The 19,382-nt window shown below is 45.7% G+C and overlaps 1 protein-coding gene across 1 annotated transcript in view; it reads right to left on the reverse strand.

Annotated features, from left to right (window-relative positions):
- Nucleotides 1-19,382, reverse strand: part of LDLR (low density lipoprotein receptor) — a 34,349-nt gene that overhangs the window by 5,394 nt on the left and 9,573 nt on the right. The window contains exons 2-17 of the mRNA XM_083593130.1: nucleotides 19,159-19,281; nucleotides 15,970-16,092; nucleotides 14,262-14,630; nucleotides 13,374-13,496; nucleotides 11,980-12,102; nucleotides 9,744-9,863; nucleotides 8,854-8,979; nucleotides 7,637-7,808; nucleotides 7,187-7,414; nucleotides 6,045-6,163; nucleotides 4,785-4,924; nucleotides 4,338-4,479; nucleotides 2,842-2,994; nucleotides 1,993-2,205; nucleotides 1,712-1,789; nucleotides 626-783 (exon numbers count right to left, since the gene is read on the reverse strand). Coding sequence (XP_083449256.1) covers nucleotides 626-783; nucleotides 1,712-1,789; nucleotides 1,993-2,205; nucleotides 2,842-2,994; nucleotides 4,338-4,479; nucleotides 4,785-4,924; nucleotides 6,045-6,163; nucleotides 7,187-7,414; nucleotides 7,637-7,808; nucleotides 8,854-8,979; nucleotides 9,744-9,863; nucleotides 11,980-12,102; nucleotides 13,374-13,496; nucleotides 14,262-14,630; nucleotides 15,970-16,092; nucleotides 19,159-19,281 — 2,510 coding nt within the window. The remainder of the gene's footprint in view (nucleotides 1-625; nucleotides 784-1,711; nucleotides 1,790-1,992; nucleotides 2,206-2,841; nucleotides 2,995-4,337; nucleotides 4,480-4,784; nucleotides 4,925-6,044; nucleotides 6,164-7,186; nucleotides 7,415-7,636; nucleotides 7,809-8,853; nucleotides 8,980-9,743; nucleotides 9,864-11,979; nucleotides 12,103-13,373; nucleotides 13,497-14,261; nucleotides 14,631-15,969; nucleotides 16,093-19,158; nucleotides 19,282-19,382) is intronic.

Here is a 19,382-nt window from a genome sequence, read left to right on the forward strand (position 1 = left end):
ACTTACCAGAAGACTAAGAAATCAAGATAAAAAAATCTTTTTACAAAAGAATGGAAATGGCTTATTGAATATTTACAGATAAATTGTAAACAGATAAAAGCATTAGAAGGATTATTGTAATAACCTGCAGTTTCTTAAGAGTGTATATTTACAGTAGATAATTAAACAAGCAAGTTAAATGAATTTGGATATGCAGAAGGTATTTTAAAAAATAAATTTAAGGAACCGCAGAAAGAAGGGGAAGGAAGTTAAACTTTGAAATGTTAAGTTGATTGTAAAACTAATGAAATGTATAAACTTGAAAAGTATAAATTAAAAAGTTTTTTAAAAGAGCAGGGGGGAAAGGAGTCATCTTGCCAGACCCAGAAAATTCACATTATGGATTTATACAAACAATGAGCACTCGTGCTACTTTTGCATGAGACCTTTCCTGAAGGGCACTGTTCTTCCATGTTCTTCACTATTACCACGGTCAACCATGGTGGGAAGGAATGGGGGCAGGAGGGCTTCAGGAGAGGGGCAGGATGAGAATGACTTGGGACCCCCACTAATATCAAAGAACACAAAGCACCCACCAGCAGTACAGAAAACTGCAAAGTTCCCACCATTCTGAATGTCAGCTTACCGATGGGTATGTGTACCCCTCCTGGCTCCGACAGATGTGAACCTCGTCCTCCGTCGTTTTCTGATAGACAGGGTTGTCAAAATTGATGCTGTTGATGTTCCTCAGGCGCCAGTTCTTCCAAACAAGGAAACCCCCAAAGGAGATTAAACAAATCAGCACTGAAAAAAAGAAATCCCAGAAGGCAGGACGTTATTTTAAACCAACCTCTCCTAAGTGCTCGGGAGACCACTGGGGACGATGGTGAATATAGCACTATCTATGTGTGGGGGGCTTTACAAAGAACGTATGACAGGCCTGTATCCCAAGAGGCTTACAATCTAAGTACGCTATACCGTATACACACACCTGAGCAATTAAGGAAATTAATGAATAAAATATGCACCGTGACTTATTTGCTACACCAATACAGTCACACCTCAGGTTACAGCTGCTTCAGGTAGCATTTTTTCGGGTTGCAGACTGCCGAAACCCGGAAGTACCGGAACAGGTTATTTCTGGGTTTCGGCGGTCACGCATGCGCAGAAGCCCTAAATCGTGCTTTGCACATCTGCAGAAGCACCAAATTGCAACCCGTGCATGCGCAGACGTGGGTTGCGAACGTGCATCCCGCCTGGATCAGGTTCGCAACCTGAGTGTCCACTGTATTATATTTAGTTCAAGAGCATCCTGAGAAGGACTACTGATTTGGGCTTCTGCCTTGCCCGCAACTATTATTATTTATTATTATTCCTGTTACTATTACGATTACTATTACACTGATTGATTGATTTTATATACCACCCTATGGCAGGGTTCACAGAATAAAAACAAGATATAAAACCACAAAATTAATAATAAAAATAAAAACAGCAACCCAATACCTTCCCCCGACACACACACACACACAAAAACCATTTTAAATCTGAAGAAGTGTGCATGCACATGAAAGCTTATACCAAGAACAAACTTAGTTGGTCTCTAAGGTGCTACTGGATAATTGTTTTGATTTTTTAATATATTTTGACATTTTAAAAGGATATAGGATGTAAATCAGATCAACCCAAGGCCTGGTTAAAAAGGAACGCTTTTGCCTGGCGAGGAACTTACCCAGTGGTAGGACAATTGAGAGCGCTGGGGGACCCCCCTGCCTTGCCCCGTCCGTTTCAGCAGCAATTCCGTTTCGCGCTGGGGAATAGAGGAAACTTAAAATTAAGCCCTCTCCAGTCTGGAATATTGCTAAAGATGCAGAGGGGAAGGAAGGGGCAACAGGAGAGGAGGAGGAGGAGAAGAACTTGCACCCAACTTAAGTTTTCCTATGTGCACAGCACTTTGCACTTAGGTGCAAAGGAGCCTTAACAAGAGTGTCACACATTGGTGTAGGCGCTTACCTTGCTGCGACAGGGTGACCATCGGAGGCGTGGTACGCTCAGAGATGCCTGGGATGAGTTTGCTCAGAACGGTGGGGGCAGCGGCAGGCAGGCGTTCAGTTTCATGCCTGGGGGCACCGGTTGTGGCGAGCAGCCGGCCCAAAGGTGTGGTTCTCGAGGGAGGCTGCCGAGTTGTTGTGGCAGCAACGGACGCAGGAGCCTCGGGAACAGTGTCTGGGTGGCGGAGACAACAACATATCAATTATCTCTCCAAATAAACACTTTTGCAGTCGTACCTTGGATCCCCAAACGCCCTGGAACTCGGGACGTTTTGGCTCTTGAATGCCGCAAACCCGGAAGAGATTGTTCCGGTTTGTGAATGTTCTTTTGGAACCCGGAGCTCCCGGCAGCCAATCAGAAGCTGCGATTTAGTTTTCGAACATTTTGGAAGTTTAATGGACTTCCAGAAAGGATTCCGTTTGACTTCCAAGGTACGACTATACTCGTTTTGTGGAAAAGGGGGTACAGTCGTACCTTAAATATGCTTCAGGTCGAGTGTTTTCAGGTTACGCTCCGCGGCGACCCGGAAGTAACGGAATGCGTTACTTCCAGGTTTCGCCGCTCGCGCAGACGCTCAAAATGGCGTCACGTGCATGCGCAAAAGCAGAGAATTGCGACGACGCAGGTTGCGTTCGCTTCAGGATGTGAATGGGGCTCCAGAACAGATGCTGTTCACATCCAGAGGCACCACTGTAGTCTCTCTCTCTCTCTCTCTCTCTCTCTCACACACACACACACAGATTGAGTTTGTACCCCAGCTGCCAGCTGCTCACTGCACAAAGGCTCGCTTCCCCCATTTTGCCTGCTTACCTGTGCTACAACTTCTCATGTCTGCGGCCAGGTGCATGCCATCAGGACAAGCACAAGTGTACTTGGCGGAGTGAGCAGTGATTTGTGGGGCAGGGAGACAGAGATATTGGCAGCCTCCATTGGGAGTTCCGTTCTTCTCACACCAGTTGACACCTGTTAAAAGGGGGGAAAAAGAAGTTGTACAAAGGAGGCTCAGGATGGCACAAGTGTCTGCGCAAGTCTTCACCTTCACGAACACAGGAGGAATTCAAGGGGAGCCAGAGGTTATCCTCACTGAATGGCATCTCAGATTGTCAGGCAGCAGAGGAACCAACCCCCCACGGCAGGTGGTCAGGAATGGACAGGACAAGGAAAAGTCCTTACCATCTGCTTTTATTCAATATAACCTTGATCAAAACCTTGATTTAAAAATGCCCTAGAACTTTCAGATATATATAATGTCAGGGTGCCCTCAACAACTAGTGAAACACAGATGGGGCAGATATTCAGCCTCCATAATCATTTTTTTTAAAGCATGAAAACACAGAGAGGGGCTTGTGAACGCAGCTTCTTGGAATAATGGCATTGCTCTGAATGAATCTCCACCCCCTCCATCTCTCCCACTTCCTCACGAGTCATGGGTGCTGCTACGTGCCCTCTGCCTTTGAGCTCTTTGCTCTCCTACTTTCAAGGCACGCCGTGTTCTAGGAGAGGAGGGGTCTGGAATGCTTTCTAAAGACAGTGAGTCCATCAGCTGTCGCTCCCCTAGTGCTTCTTCCTCCTCCTCCTCCTCCTCCTCCTCCTCCTCTCCCTTTATTTCCCAGCTTACCCCCTCATCTGCCTCTGAGCCGTGACCTCCCTCAACCCCCTGCTGTAATTCTGAACTGTCCCCTTCTCTGGAAGGGTCAGGCTGGGGAGGCGGCCTCCACCGGTCCGCCTCTGCCCAGTCCGTGACACAAACACTGCACCTTCCCACCCAGTGGGAATCCTCCAAGACAGAGCAAAAACCACCACTGCTAATAGTGATGGGGCGGAAGCTGTCTAAAGCAGCGGTTCTCAACCCGTGGGTCCCCAGATGTTGTTGGACTACAACTCCCATCATCCCTGAACTCTGGCCTTGCTAGCTAGGGGTGATGGGAGTTGTAGTCCAACAACATCTGGGGACCCACGGGTTGAGAAAGGCCGGTCTAAAGGGCTCTCCTTTTTGGCAGATGAGCAGAGATGGAGTGAAGCTGGCCAAGGGCTGGAGGTAGATGCTGCCGCCCAGAAAGGAATTGAGAAAGACCACTTAAATAGCCCTGTCTTCTGCAGGAAGTGGAAGAAAAAGCCCGTAAATGGCTGTTCTCCTCTCCTGCAGGAAAATAAGGGGTTTCCCTGGCGGCAGGGTGCAGCGTGCACAAGCGCTGCCCTCACCTGACAGCCCAAAAAGCACAAGGCAAAAGAAAAAAGGTCGGGGAAGAGAGAGAAAAAAACGCATTTAGGGGTGCAACAGCAGGAAGGCGGTCATGATCAAATACCTTTGGGCTGCCGTACAGAATGAAACAAGGTCAGATCCTGGGGTGAATACAGGTCCCCAGCCACCTTGACGATATCGGAGCCGGTCAGGCGGTTGGCGCTGAAAATGGCTTCATTCATGACATCTGTCCAGAACACTTTATCCTGGGTGAAGATTCAGTGATTTGTTTTTAAATGGATTTTTTTTTTTGGTTTTCAACAGTAACACTGTGAACATAACCCCCCAACCCCCCCCCCCCCACAAAGCAACACATGGGTAACATATTATTTGGCTTGCCAACTCAAAAAGTAACACTAAGATACATGCACAATAGGTTTACAGATTAATTAGTCCTCTCCATAGAGATGCATGTGCTATAGGGAGTTGCAGTAACTGTGCTGCCTTATTGATGTGATCAATAAACAAAGACCACATGTCTAAAATTAGGCCATTTCTGAATCTGCCTCACCTCAAAGACTGTGATGGCAAAAGGATGAGCCAGCTTGTCCTCATTCACAAGGATGGTCTTTCTGTTTCTCCCATTCACATCTATGCTGGAGATGGAGTGGAGCTTTGAGTCTACCCAGTAGAGGCGCTGGTTGGCCAGATCTAAAGGCAGAAGGTGTCAGAAGTGTCACATGACCAGAGGAACACACCCTTCCATTCATATGAAAGGGAGCAAGCCAAGCATAAAGGTAGTTCAGAACAGAGAACAAGTCACACTGGCCAAGAGACGTTGTAAGTTAGCGCTGCATCCCCAAACACCTTTGATACTTGCAACAAACTACAGCATACAGCTTTCAGATGAGAAGGGTTCCCTCCAAATCAGACTGCTCTGCTTTATTTAGACCCAAGGGCCAGCCCACTCCCAAGAAGATGTTCTTGGCTTTTGGTCCACTGGATTTCAGAAACATTTTATCCTAACAATTTCTCAAGAGCGCTTTTGGTTACCTGCCATTGTTCAGAACTCTGCCCCTCAAAAGCCAGGCCTACAAGGGGAAAACGGGTGATTATCTGCACTCAAAAACCTAACTGATCACCTTTATGACCTTTGCTTTTAACAACTATATACAGTGGTACCTCAGGTTAAGAACTTAATTCATTCTGGAGGTCCGTTATTAACCTGAAACTGTTCTTAACCTGAAGCACCACTTTAGCTAATGGGGCTCCTGCTGCCGCCACCGCGCAATTTCTGTTCTCATCCTGAAGCAAAGTTCTTAACCTGAGGTACTATTTCTGGGTTAGCGGAGTCTGTAACCTGAAGCGTCTGTAACCTGAGGTACCACTGTACTTAAAGGGAAATTCTCACTGCACCTTTTCTCCTCGTGCACGACCCCCAAAAAAGTTTGTGAATCCAAGTCAGGAGCTTCAGATATTCTTAGCATCGGAGGTTGCTCTGTCCAGCTCCCAGCCCCCCCCCCCCCGGTCCTCGTAAATATGCTAAGCCTTGCCTGGCCCTTGTGTTTGTGAATGCACTCCCTGACTCCATCACTACAACTGAATCAGGGAGGATGACAGCACCGCCTAGCAGTGGGATGCTAATCCAGCCGCAAATGTGTTGCCTAAGAGAGCAAACTTTGTAGCAGCACAGAAGCAGGAAAAGAGAGATCAGTCTCGAACAAGCCCACATTTGAATGAAAAAGCAAGTCCCTTTGGATCAGAAGTCAACAGCCCCGTCTTCCTCTAGCCTGCTCTTGTTATTGTCTTCCCTGAGCTAGGCAGAGCTCACCTAGAGTTATTCCGTTAGGCCAAAGAATGCCTTCTTTCACCAGGGGAAAGCTGTCCACCCCATTCAGACCACTTTTGGCAATTTTCGCAGACGTGCCCCAGTCAGCCCAGTACATAAACCTAACATGAGGAGAAGGGAGAAACAAACACAATTTAAGCCAAGTCTCGCAGAGCAACATTGTCCTTGGGGGAGCACTGTCCTTGGACAGCACGCCTGGCAAAGTCCCCCCCCCTTTTATACAAATTTATTTGGTTTTTCAAATTAACATTATACAGAGATATATCAAGCATAATAAAAACAAGATTCCTAGGACTCTTCTGGACTTCCATCTTCCCCTTTGTGGGCTCTGTTATTAATCATTTCCTCCCGCATCTTTTATAATACTCCAAATCCTTTACCTCTTCCATTATGTCCATAATTCACCCTTATAAACTACAAGTGTTATTCCAATTCTACAAACGATTTTAACTGTTTACAATGGTCTTTAAGATAAGTTATAAATTTTCCCCATTCCTTATTAAAATTTTGGTGTTCCTGATTTCTAACTCTTCCAGTCATTTAAGCCATTTCAGCATAGTCTATCAACTTCATCTGCCATTCTTCTCTGATAGGGACTTTATCTTCTTTCCATCTCTGGGCACTATTCTTTTAAAGTCAACATTGCCCTAAAACGCTGTCAGATCCACTGAGCTATCTTTGTATAGTCAGATCACTGGCCCATCCAGTTCGGCGCTGTCTGTGTTAGGCATGGAGACCTGGGGAGTCCTCCAGATGTTATTGGATTCCCCAAATCTCATCAGCCCTAGACAGCATGGCTAAGAACCAAAGAGCATGGGAGTTGTAGACTTGTAACATCTGCAGAGCCAAAGGTTTGCCATCCTTTCTCTAAAACCCTGGGCAGTGAAAACAGGCGTCTTTTCTCAGCCTAATCTGGAGATGCCAAGGATTGGATCTGGGATTTTTTGCATGCAAAGAACGTACATTGACCATTCCCCCTTACTAATCCACTGCTGAGGTCCCATCTCAAAGGTCAGCCTCATTCACACATATCTTTTGCCTCTCGCTAGGGCATGTCCCTAGAAACAAGAGCCCAGTTCCTCAACAGACTGGCAAATCCCCGCAGCATTTAAGGCAGAACATACCCGTGGACTGGATCCACCACGATGGCACACGGCTTGGCGTCAACTTCCTTGATCAGGGTCCTCCTCCTCAAGCCTTCACTGCTGGCCACGGAGATTGTGCCCAGGGCAGAGTCAGCCCAGTAGATGTTGCTGTGCACCCAGTCCACAGCGAGGCCATCTGGGTATTTGATCCCGCTGTCAATCACGGTGGCGTGGTGAGAGTGGTTGTCTGCTTTGTCTATTGGAGTGCTGGAGGCATCACAAAGAAACAAAGAAGCCCCATTGAAATGAAGGAAGGAGAGAGAGGGGGCCATACTTCATGGGCTGCAGGATTCCTTGCAGGACTGGTTTTCTCTAAGTAGTAGTGGTTATATTTTGGATCACATCTGTGCCCAGATGCGATTTAAAATGCAAGTGCTACTGAGCCCTGCCAGTTCCAGTCCACAGTGCACACATTTCATCTGTTTTTACCTGTATATTTTTTTCTGAGAGCTGTCAGACCAGTAGAGTTTGTTGTTGGCTATTTCCATATCTAAAGCCACCGCGTTTTTGAGACGGGGGATGAGGCTGCTGTACTCGCTGCGGTCAAGAGTCATCTTCCTGACCTCATGCCGATTGGTGAAGAAGAGATATGCAATGGTGCCTGGGGAAAGGAGCAAGAAAAGGGATATTGGGAACTCTGTGGCTTTTAAACCTGCTCTCTCAGCTTCCAGAAAGCAACTAAGCAGATCAAAAGGTCTCCGGGAAGAATTATTACAATTCAATAAGTGGATTTTCCCAGTGTCCAAAGTTCACTAATAGTTGTTTACTACACATTCCAATTGTCCATGGACTCAAGTCATTTCACAAGTCAGGGTGGATAAAGATTGTTTTTTTACTGGATTTTTTAAAATTTAAATCGGATTTTAAAAATAAAATGCTTTCGGAGGAAAAATCTTTCTAAAGATAGTTTTCTATTTAAGTTACGTTATAGTCCAAAGGCTATTCATCAGGAAATTAGGATTTGTTTTAAGGTTTTGATGTGTGCTAAAACTAGTCTAAGGTGTTTTTTTTTAAAAAAAATGTTTAACTACATCAGTTAACAAACATGGATACATGTTACTGTTTTAGTTAAATAAATTGTATAAATTGTTATTAAGAAATTGATTGTTTTTCTCCTGCCAATAAAGTACAGCATAAAAGTTGTCCAAATATAAACAGTTAACTTATTAAACCTCACAATAATTTCATAATTATCTGTCCATGTATTTATACTAGTATAACCAAATCAGTAGTTTTTGATATAACTGTAAAAACTACTCTGAAAATGTATTATTTAAAAAATGAAACCTTCATCTGGTTGTAAATATTATTATACCAGCAAGAATGCCTTTCTGTAAAAAAATGATTTAAATCAAGTCCTACTGACTAGTAATTTAAATCGATTTGATTTAAATCAAACCCACCTTGTCACAAGTTATAAAAGCATCTTACACTATAATGGACCTAATAAAAAGGAAGGGGCGAGGAAAAGAAGTAAATTTGGGTCCCCAAAATTACATTAAAAAGGAAGGAACTGCAAAAAACAAGATTCTGGGGCTGGATGTATTCCCAGGTGAAGGACGGCTCCTGCAGGTACCTTAACTTTTTTGCCACCACCCTGCAATGGTTACAGTAATACTCTAGTGTAGAAGATGCCCAAGTCTTACCAATGGCTTTGCAGGCCTTCGTGGTAGGGTCAATCTGATAGCCTTCATTACATTCACACTTATAGCTTCCTTTCAAGTTCACACAGATTTGGCTACAGGTATCAGGGTTGAGACACTCATCGATATCTAGGAAAATCAAGAGGACGATACTCATCGCCTGAAGTCGGTAACGTACTACAATACATTTGGTCTCCCAAACAAAGAGGAGTAGGAAGTATCCCATAATGGTCTTGGGCTTTGAACTACTCAGATTTTTTCCACAGTGGCCACCACAAGAAGCCTCAGCCTACAGTTCCATGACCAGGTCTATGGGGTTCAACTTGACAGAGGCGCAAAAAAACATTTTATAGAATAGCTTGAGGGGTAAAGTGACCGAGTTTGTTGCATATGTGTAAGGGGAGAAAGGCACATTCAATTGTATCTTGCCTGCCTTTTTCTTACAGAGACAACGCAAGGCTTTGCCAACGGCATGTTCATCTACAACTTCAGAAGCCACAATCGCAGACATCCTTTCGGAAAGGCCAAATTTTTCAGCCTGGGACTGTGGCCTCAGCTGGATGGACTTGGCCAGATCACCAAGACTTGCTTTTCCCAAAGAAAACATATCATGAGAAACACCATGACCTCCCTGACTCCCATTAACTTTCAACCAGATATGAATTACCGTATTTTTCCATGTATAAGATGCCCCCAAGTATAAGACACGCCCTATTTGGGGGGACTCCAAATTAAGAAAACACTCCTCAGCGCTACCCGTGTATAAGACGAGCCCCAATTTTAAACCTAATTTTTGGTTAAAAAAAACCCTAGTCTTATACATGGAAAAATACAGTAATTAGAGGTGCATTAAAAAGCTGTTGTGGAAAGAGGAAGAAAACTTTCCCATTTACCTTCACATTTTCTTTGGTTAATCAGCTGGAATCCTTCAGGGCATAAACACTCATACCCAATTTTGAGATCGTTGCATATGTGGGAGCAACCACCCTTATTATCCAAACATTCATTTGTTCCTGGAAGGGGATAACAAAGAGCTTATAACGATGCTATTCTTAGAGAATGAATGAATGAATGAATCTTTATTTGCGTCAGCCATCTGCCATAGCAATAAAACAACAATACAATATACAAAGAATAGAAATAAAAAGTCAATGATTATAAAATACATTTTGGGGTTTTGAATCAATAGTCAAATACTGGATCTTATTCTGATTGCCCCAGCTAAAAACCTTGCAGCCTTTGCTATCATCTGCTCATCTTGATCTGCCAAGAGAAAGGACACAGTGGCAGTGGCTGGGTGACCCAGAATGGACAATAAAAGAGGGGTGATAATCTCATTCCTCAAGTCTTTATAAAGAGCGCAAGCCAGAAGGGTATGCGCCACCGATTCAGGGCTGCCATCTCCCCAGGGACATAAGCGTTTTTCGTGTAGAATCTGTTGGAATCGTCCCTCTAATATTCTTAGAGAAATTGCTTACAGTCCTAACGAGACTTGTATAAAAAAAAGAATATTGACACCCCCCCCAAAAAAAAAGATTAATCAAAGAATGGCATTTACGCAAAGGCCTCCCATCAGTGAGCATTTATGCTGGGTTAGGTAGGGTGGACCTTGTATACTGCAAGAACTTCAAGTTATTACGAATCCAAAAAAAAAAAATGTATATGGATTATTAAACAAATATATTGATTGATATTATTGTTTCTATTTTTTTTTTAAACCATTGTACTCAGTTGATCACATGAGATGTTGTGAATCACTTTGGGCGCAATTTTGTGGAACAGTGGCGTGCAAATAAACACACGACGATAAGTGTCAAAGACCAATGAAGAAGATTGCATTGCAAATTTTGCTTCTGCCATGAGCTTGCCGGCGGTGGATGGGGAAAGCCATCACATCTAAAATATAGGGCTTGTAACAGGCTTGTGGTGAGGATTTCTGGCGCGAAGCACGTACATGTTGCAATCGTGCCCCCATTTTCAGGGACCTGCACCTCCGTGCTCAGCCTGGCAATTCCACGCTGTCCCTTGCAGAAATAGGAGCAAGGGACCAGATGTGCCACACTGGTCTTCCAACTTGGGGCTTCCCCTTGGGATCCTCCTGCAGATTTAAAAACTGCTGGGAAGGGTGAAGATTACCCTATCAGAGGCAACTTAGCAATTCATCACCAGAACTATTGCAGTTGGGAAAGCTTCTTTACAGCATCAAGATACAGAAGCTCTCCAAGGATAGGCAAATCTGAACTGGCAACACCAAAGAATGCAGCTGTCTCAGTGCTGGCGCAAGTTGATCCTTTATTGTGGCATGGAGGAAAAAAGCCTCTGGGTTTTTGACTCACAAAACAACTTCGCTTCCACCTCTCGTGCTTTGTAATAAACTTGGGTTTAGTCCATTTCCACAAGATAATGAGCTATGTACGGGCTCATATCAGCTCCTGCTATTCATTACTGCAGCAGGGAACCAGTTACAGACCACAGCTGAATCTAAACATTTATTTTAAAAAATGCTGCAAAGATGTCTTTTTTAAAAAAATAGAGAGAATTTGCCCTTAGCTCACCATCGCTATCTAGTGTCACATTTGTATAATGCACTTAAAAAACGTAAAGGACCCCTGGACGGTTAAGTCCAGTTAAAGGCGACTATGGGGTTGCGGCGCTCATCTTGCTTTCAGGCTGAGGGAGCTGGCGTTTGTCCGCAGACAGCTTTCCGGGTCATGTGGCCAGCAGGACTAAACTGCTTCTGGTGCAACCGAACACCGTAATGGAAACCAGAGCGCACAGAAACACCATTACCTTTCTGCCACAGTGGTACCTATTTATCTACTTGCGTTGGTATGCTTTGGAACTGCTAGGTTGGCAGGAGCTGGGACAGAGCAACGAGAGCTCACTCTGCCGTGGGGATTTGAACTGCCTACCTTCTGATCGGCAAGCCCAAGAGGCTCAGTGGTTTAGACCACAGTGCCAACCATGTCCCACCTAATTTGCAGCTGTATAGCCAAGTCCCAGATGTACGGCAATACATCACTTTCATAGAATTGCAGTGTTGGAAGGGACCTGAAAGTCCAAGCCAGAGGAGATGCAAGGCAGCCTTCTTACAGCACACCAACAGAGAAAAGTATTAAAAATTCTTACGGCACTCCTTGAGGGGCTCATCCGACCAATCCCTGCAGTCTTTCTTTGCATTGCAGACCTTGTCCATAGTGATACATTCTCCAGAATGGCACTTGAATATGTTTGGTCCTTCACAGGTTGTCACTGTTACAAAATTAAGAAAGCACCTTTTTAATTCCGTCATTGCATTTCGGACCAATTTCCTTTTCAGTAGCCCTGGGAAAGCTACTGTAGCTTGAGGTAGGGTCTAGGGAAGCTTACAACACTTGCTTGGGAATAAGCCCCATGGAACTGAGTGAGCCAAGCAAGGATATACAGGGTCTTGGGCAGTCAGTCCTTCAAAACACACCTCGCCTTCCCTCTGGGTTGCTGAGCTAGTGTTGGCTTTCGGACCACAGCAAAGTCTTCCCTTCTTCACAGGGAAGAAATAAGAACCTAATAGGGGAAAGCTTTGCAAGAAGGGCGGCTGTTCTGAGATCCTACTTCTAAATCCAGTTGTTTCAGAGTGCAATCCTAGCGATATCTACTCAGAAATATGTCCAATTTAACTCAAGCGGCCTTACTCCCAAGGAAACAGGTTTAGCATTGCAGCAATTCTGCAAGTAAGCTCCATTAAACACACTAGGGCTTGCTTTCATGTAAGCATTAAAAGGCTGGGGCTGCAAATAGTCTGTCCTGTTTATTTCCATGTTCTGCAACTCGATCCTAAACTTGTATATTGGGAAGCAAGCTTAAATGGCTAGAATGCAGCTGACTTTCTATATAAGCACAGGGCCTGTTGCCTTAGGATCACTGCTGAGACTTACAGGTGAGAAGACAACAGTCCAACCAAGCCCTAACTGGTTCCTAAGTCCAACAGTTAAAATAGCTTCTAAGGTGGAAAAAAAGCACCAAGCCAAAAAGAGGGAAGCAGTGCGAGGAGAGAAGCAAATTCTTCTTCTGCTTGCAAACTCTGCTCAACATTAACAGCTCGAGAGCTGCACTGCCGTGCAAAATGTTACATATAAAAATCAATCATCTCTCAGATTCTCATAGCAGAAACCTGCTGCTGCTTGCTATTAAATGACTTTCTGGGGGTTATTTTTGTCCCACTAATGCCACCATAACGTAAATGGCACCATCCCATTTAAGCAGACAGAAATCTTAAGGAGATTTCTCGACAGTCACTGAGCAGACAAGAGAATATGAGCAGATTAAAGGATCTTTACTTGAACAGGAAGAATTTTTAAACGAAGAGCCGGGATGATTAAACTGAGTAAAACATCTTAATTTAAAGGGGGGAGAGAGAGAGCTTTAAATCTCATTTTAAGGGTGTGGCCTATAATCGGGTCGATGTAGTAGTTGTCACAGCAGTGCTGGCTCAAGCCAGGCTTCAGATCTGCCCTAGGCCCACAAAACCTGATTGGGTTACATACCGTTGACACAGCCAACCTCGTCACTCCTGTCTTTGCAGTCAATCTCCTTGTTACACTGCAGGCTCCCATGGATGCAAGTACCATCGTTGCACTGAAATTCATCTGGGCGGCATGTGACTTTAGCTGGGGGGGGGGGGGGGAGAGGAAGCAAGAGACTTAGAGACAGCACCACTATGCTGAGATTTTAATCACCTAATAGCCTAAATCTTCACAGTGTAGAGTTTAATATGATTCCACGTCACAATAGCTGCCCATGTTGTGAAAGACACCCCAACAGCATACGTACTGCTGGCCCTAACTGTGGGCAGCAGTGAACAGAAAGCAGTAAACGCCACCACTGTACCAAGTGCAAAATGATGCACATCCACCTTAACCTCTCATTTATCCCCTACAACAATTCAAAGTGTTGATGCTGACCTTTAAAGCCCTCAACGGCCTTGGCTTAGTATACCTGAAGGAGCGTCTCCACCCTCACCGTTCAGCCCAGACACTGAGGTCCAGCACCGAGGGTCTTCTGGCGGTTCCCTCACTGTGAGAAGTGAGGTCACAGGGAACCAGGCAGAGGGCCTTCTTGGTGGTGGCGCCCGCCCTGTGGAACACCCTCCCACCAGATCTCAAGGAAATAAACAACTATCTGACTTTTAGAAGACATCTGAAGGCAGCCCTGTTTAGGGAAGTTTGTAATGTTTGATGTTTTATCATGTTTTTAATATTTTGTTGGGAGCTGCCCAGAGTGGCTGGGGAAACCCAGCCAGATGAGCGGGTTAGAAATTATTATTATTATTATTATTATTATTATTATTATTATTATTATTATTACTACTACTACTACTACTATTAATCCCTCCGGAAAGCAAATATAGGCACACTACGGTACCCAGAACTTACCACAGTCTGCTTCGTCTGAGTTGTCTGCACAATCAAAACCCCCATCGCACTGCCATTTCTGATGGATGCATTCACCACTTCCGCAGTGGAACTCCAGCGGAGAGCAAGGATTGTCCTTCTCCAGCTTCCCACAATGCTCGGGCGACTCATCCGACCCATCCTTGCAATCCGCATCTTTGTCACAGGCCCAGAGCTTGGGAATGCACTCTGAGCTGTTGCAGTGAAACATTTCGGGGCTGCAGGTCGGGCCAGAGCAGCCTTCTTCGTCGCTGCCGTCCTCGCAGTCGCGGTCTTCGTCACAGACAAAACTCAAAGCAATGCAGTTCCCATCTTTGCACTGGAACTCGCTGTCAGCACAATGTTTAGGGGCTGCAAGGGCAAAAGACAAGAACGTCAAGTCACGTTCTGTGCCTGCAGGTTGGGTCAATGGCTGCAGCATGCTGCCCTTTTAAAAACAGCATGATCAATACACAAATGGCTTTTACCAAGTAACAAATGACTTATTATTTATTGAATTTATATACCGCCCTATACCCAGGGGTCTCAAGGTAGTTCACAGAATAAAATCAAGATATAAAACCACGAAATACATAATAAAAATAAAAGCAACAACCCAATAGCCCCCCCCAAAAAAACACATTTTAAAAGGGCATAGGATGTAAATCAGATCAACCAAAGGCCTGGTTAAAAAGGAACATTTTTGCCCAGCACCTAAAGGTATATAATGAAGGCGCCAGGTGAACTTCCCTGGGGAGAGCACTCCACAGATGGGGAGCCACTACAGAGAAGGCCCTGTTCTCGCGTTGCCAGCCTCCACACCTTTCAACGAGGAGGAACATGAAGGAGGGCCTCAGAAGATGATCTCAGGGTCTGGGTAGGTTCATATGGAAAGAGACGGTTCTTGAGGTATTGTAGTCCTGGCTTAGGGTCATTACAGTCTAAACTGATTCATTTAGATCTTTCCCAACTGCGTTTCATTTAAAATTTCCAAGGCGGTTTAAAGGGAAGGACAGTGAGGGGTTTATACAAGCTACTGCAGCTATAGGCACTAGAACAGGCTTCCTCAACCTTGGCCCTCCAGCTATTTTTTGGCCTACAACTCCCATGATCCCTAGCTAGCAGGACCAGTGGTCAGGGATGATGGGAATTGAAGTCTCAAAACATCTGGAGGGCTGAGGTTGAGGAAGCCTGCACTAGAAGACAACAGATTAATCTCAATTGCTTCCCTTTGGTAGTTTTTTCTTAGTTTCAAAAAAAAAAAAAGTACCCAAAAAGGGGAATCGTGGGTTTGGAGGTCTGGCTGCTATATCTGTTTTCCTAGACTACAACAGGACATAATAGATGAAGTTCTGTGCTATGGAAGCAACTCTTGAAAAGCAATGTGAAAGCTTTAACTGAGCGGCTACAGACAGGCAAAGAGAGCAGCTCTTCTATTTGCCAATAAAGATTACTGGTCACACAGAGGCTCTAGGCTGCCAATTCAGTTACAGGCAATAGGCCTTGATGTAGAAGAACTGGCCAATTGCTTCAAATTTCACAGTGTTACTGAAGCATGGGTTTTTACAATGCTAGTCTCCAAACCCAGCCTGAATCCAGAGAGAGAAGCAGAATCCAGGAGTTTTCCCACCATTTTCATCCCCTCGACCCTGTCCGACACTTTGGTAAAGCTCCATTACTATCATAGCAAAGCCTACAGAGTCCGACTTACGGCAGTTTTCTTCATCGGAGCCATTCTCACAATCAAACTGCGAGTCACACCGCCAGGACATATCAATGCACCGATTGATGCGGCCGCCACAGCTGAACTGCCCTGGCTCACAGGTCACGGACTCTGGAAAAGACAAGTCAGATGTTAAAATGCCACCTCGGTATCGCCAGCGTGGGACTGGCCTCTGTGCCTGCTCTTGCATAGATGACACAGAGCCACCAAGCAGTTATGGGGCACTACAATGTCCATTACAGGTCAGCCTCTGCTAGGAAGACAGAAAACCAATAGTGTCAATGGGCAAGTGCAAGCTACAGGAAGGCTGTCAAGCTCACCTGTGCCAAAAGTCCAAGGCTCACATAACATGAAACAGAGTCCTCCTGCCACATCAGCACACAATTGCCAAATTCCACTTCCACCCCCTTGTATTGTACATACAGTGGTACCTCTGGTTACGAAGTTAATTTGTTCCGGAGATCCATTCTTAACCTGAAACCGCTCTTAACCTGAGGTACCATTTTAGCTAATGGGGTTTCCTGCTGCCGCTGGTGCGCGATTTCTCTTCTCATCCTGGGGCAAAGTTCTTAACCCGAGGTACTACTTCCAGGTTAGCGGAGTGTAACCCGAAGCGTTTGTAACCCAAGGTGTTTGTAACCCGAGGTACCATTGTATTGTGACTGGGCCAGGGGCAGAAGAGAGGTGCAATTTTCTTCCTGTTGCATGCAAACACAGCAAGTGGATACATTCCCCCTATTTCTGGCAGGATTTTTGCACCTTTCCTTTGGGGACTTTAAAACCCCCCACAGGACGCCCACGCATCTCCACTCAACCCTCTAATACTAAACCACCTGGGATAAAAACAAACTTTGCTGTTGTTCAGATTGATTCTGCTTTGCCTTAGGGAGTGTGCACACAACAGACAAAGCAATGTATTCTTTTCTGCTCCCATGGCAACCCCTGGACCTTGTGAATAGCTGTTTCCTAAGGAACCCATAGGGACATGGGTGGCGCTGTGGGTTAAACCACAGAGCCTAGGACTTGCCGATCTGAAGGTTGGTGGTTCGAATCCCCGTGACGGGGTGAGCTCCCACTGCTCTGTCCCAGCTCCTGCCAACCTAGCAGTTCGAAAGCACGTCAAAGTGCAAGTAGATAAATAGGTACTGCTCAGGTGGGAAGGTAAACGGCGTTTCTGTGTGCTGCTCTGGTTTGCCAGAAGCGGCTTAAGTCATGCTGGCCACATGACCTGGAAGCTGTACGGCGGCTCCCTCGGCCAATAAAGCAAGATGAGTGCCTCAACCCCAGAGTCGGCCACGACTGGACCTAATGGTCAGGGGTCCCTTTACCTTTAAGGAACCCCTACTGCAAACAACTCCTGGCTCTGACCCAAAGTTGTCAATTCTCAAGTTCCTTGGGGGCAGCCAGGACAGGCAAACCTGAAACTCATAAAATAGGTAATACCCTCCAATGCATCTGGAAAGGTTAACTCTTGACTTTGAGGGGGAATAGCAGGAAAATATCAGAACTGCTATGACACATAGCAACAGCACTGTTGCATTTATAAGGAAAGCATCAATGCTTGCTTGGCTCGCTCTGGACTGCAAGGGGTGGGAGAGAAAAGAAATGGCTGCCTTTCTTGTTATTCCTTATGTCTGAACAGAAGCAGGTTGCTGACCAAGAGATGCAGAGGTCATTGGAAAGACCTTTCGACACCGATCCATTACGTTTCCGAGCACAATTCAAAGTGTTGGTGCTGACCTTTAAAGCCCTAAACGGCCTCGGTCCAGTATACCTGAAGGAGCGTCTCCACCCCCATCATTCTGCCCGGACGCTGAGGTCCAGCGCCGAGGGCCTTCTGGCGGTTCCCTCATTGTGAGAAGCAAAGCTACAGGGAACCAGGCAGAGGGCCTTCTCGGTAGTGGCACCCTCCCTGTGGAACGCCCTTCCAGCAGATGTCAAAGCGATAAACAACTACCTGACATTCAGAAGACATCTTAAGGCAGCCCTGTTCAGGGAAGTGTTTAACGTGTGATATTTTACTGTATTTTCGGTTTTTATGGAAGCCGCCCAGAGTGGCTGGGGAGGCCCAGCCAGATGGGCGGGGTATAAATAATAAATTATTATTATTATTATTATTATTTGACACAAAAAGAAGGCTTGAGGCACCTGAATCAATTTCTCATGATTTTCAAGGTGACCCAAGACACTTTGCTGTTTTGCTGCAACGGACGGGCATGGAAGCTGATCTAATAAATCCACTGTTGCTTTGAGTCAATAGCACATAGCTCACATCTCTCAACAATCCCTCGAATGCCCAATGGAAATCCATCTGCCTAGCATTTAAGCCATAATGTCCCATGGTTTTGAATTTTCACAGTGTGGTGATGCAGGTCAAAGTGAACTCCCTAGCCACAAGGCTGCAGCCTCATATGTTGAAGTAAGTCCGTTCCAAGGCAAGGCATACCTGCCCCAGTGTGATTTAAGGTAGAAGGAAATAAAAAAAAAGGTAAAAGACCCTTGGATGGTTAAATCCAGTCAAAGGGAACTATGGGGTGCAGCACACATCTCGCTTTCAGGCCAAGGGAGCCGACATTTGTCCACAGACAGCTTTCCGGGTCATGTGGCCAGCATGACTAAACCGCTTCTGGCGCAACGGGACACCGTGACGGAAGCCAGAGCACATTACCTTCCTGCCGCAGTGGTACCTATTTATCTACTTGCACTGGCGTGCTTTCGAACTGCTAGGTTGGCAGGAGCTGGGACAGAGCAATGGGAGCTCACCCTGTTGCGGGGATTCGAACCGCCAACCTTCCGATTGGCAAGCCCAAAGAGGCTCAGAGGTTTAGACCACAGCGCCACCCGTGTTCCCAGTAAGGTAAAGCTAAGATGTCTCTCCCCACACTTGGCTTTCAAAAATTCCTACTTCTCCTGGCAGTTAAGTTAGTCACCCACCCTCAATCCAAGTCTTGCTTTCTTCATCTAGATCCCACGGGGGTGCGGAAGAGACTGCTCAAAGGGTTTAAGGAGGTTGGAGCATGATCTACAAGACTAGAAGCCCGTAAGTGTTCCAGTATTGGCAGGGTCAAGGAAAACCCAGAGTGTTTTCTTACACGCGCACAGAGGTTTTCCTTCAGCTCCCTCCTACGCAGGATGATTTGGGAGACGGGGGCGGGGAGTCAATAATAGTCAACTTACTGCAGGCATCCAAGGATTCATCAGAGCCGTCCTGGCATTCAGCCTTGCCATCACATATCCATTTGTAAGGGATGCATTCGCCATTCCCGCACTGGAACTCCCTCCTCCTACACTTCTCCACACCTGCAAGAGAGAAGCAAGCAACATCGTTAGCCGCCAGAAAGGCCAGTGAAACAATGATCTCATGGGATCTCCCACTGCTGCAATCAGAGTGTGAAATGGAC

The sequence above is a fragment of the Podarcis filfolensis genome, assembly GCF_964270895.1.
Source record: "Podarcis filfolensis genome assembly, chromosome: 17".
Taxonomy (NCBI): domain Eukaryota; kingdom Metazoa; phylum Chordata; class Lepidosauria; order Squamata; family Lacertidae; genus Podarcis; species Podarcis filfolensis.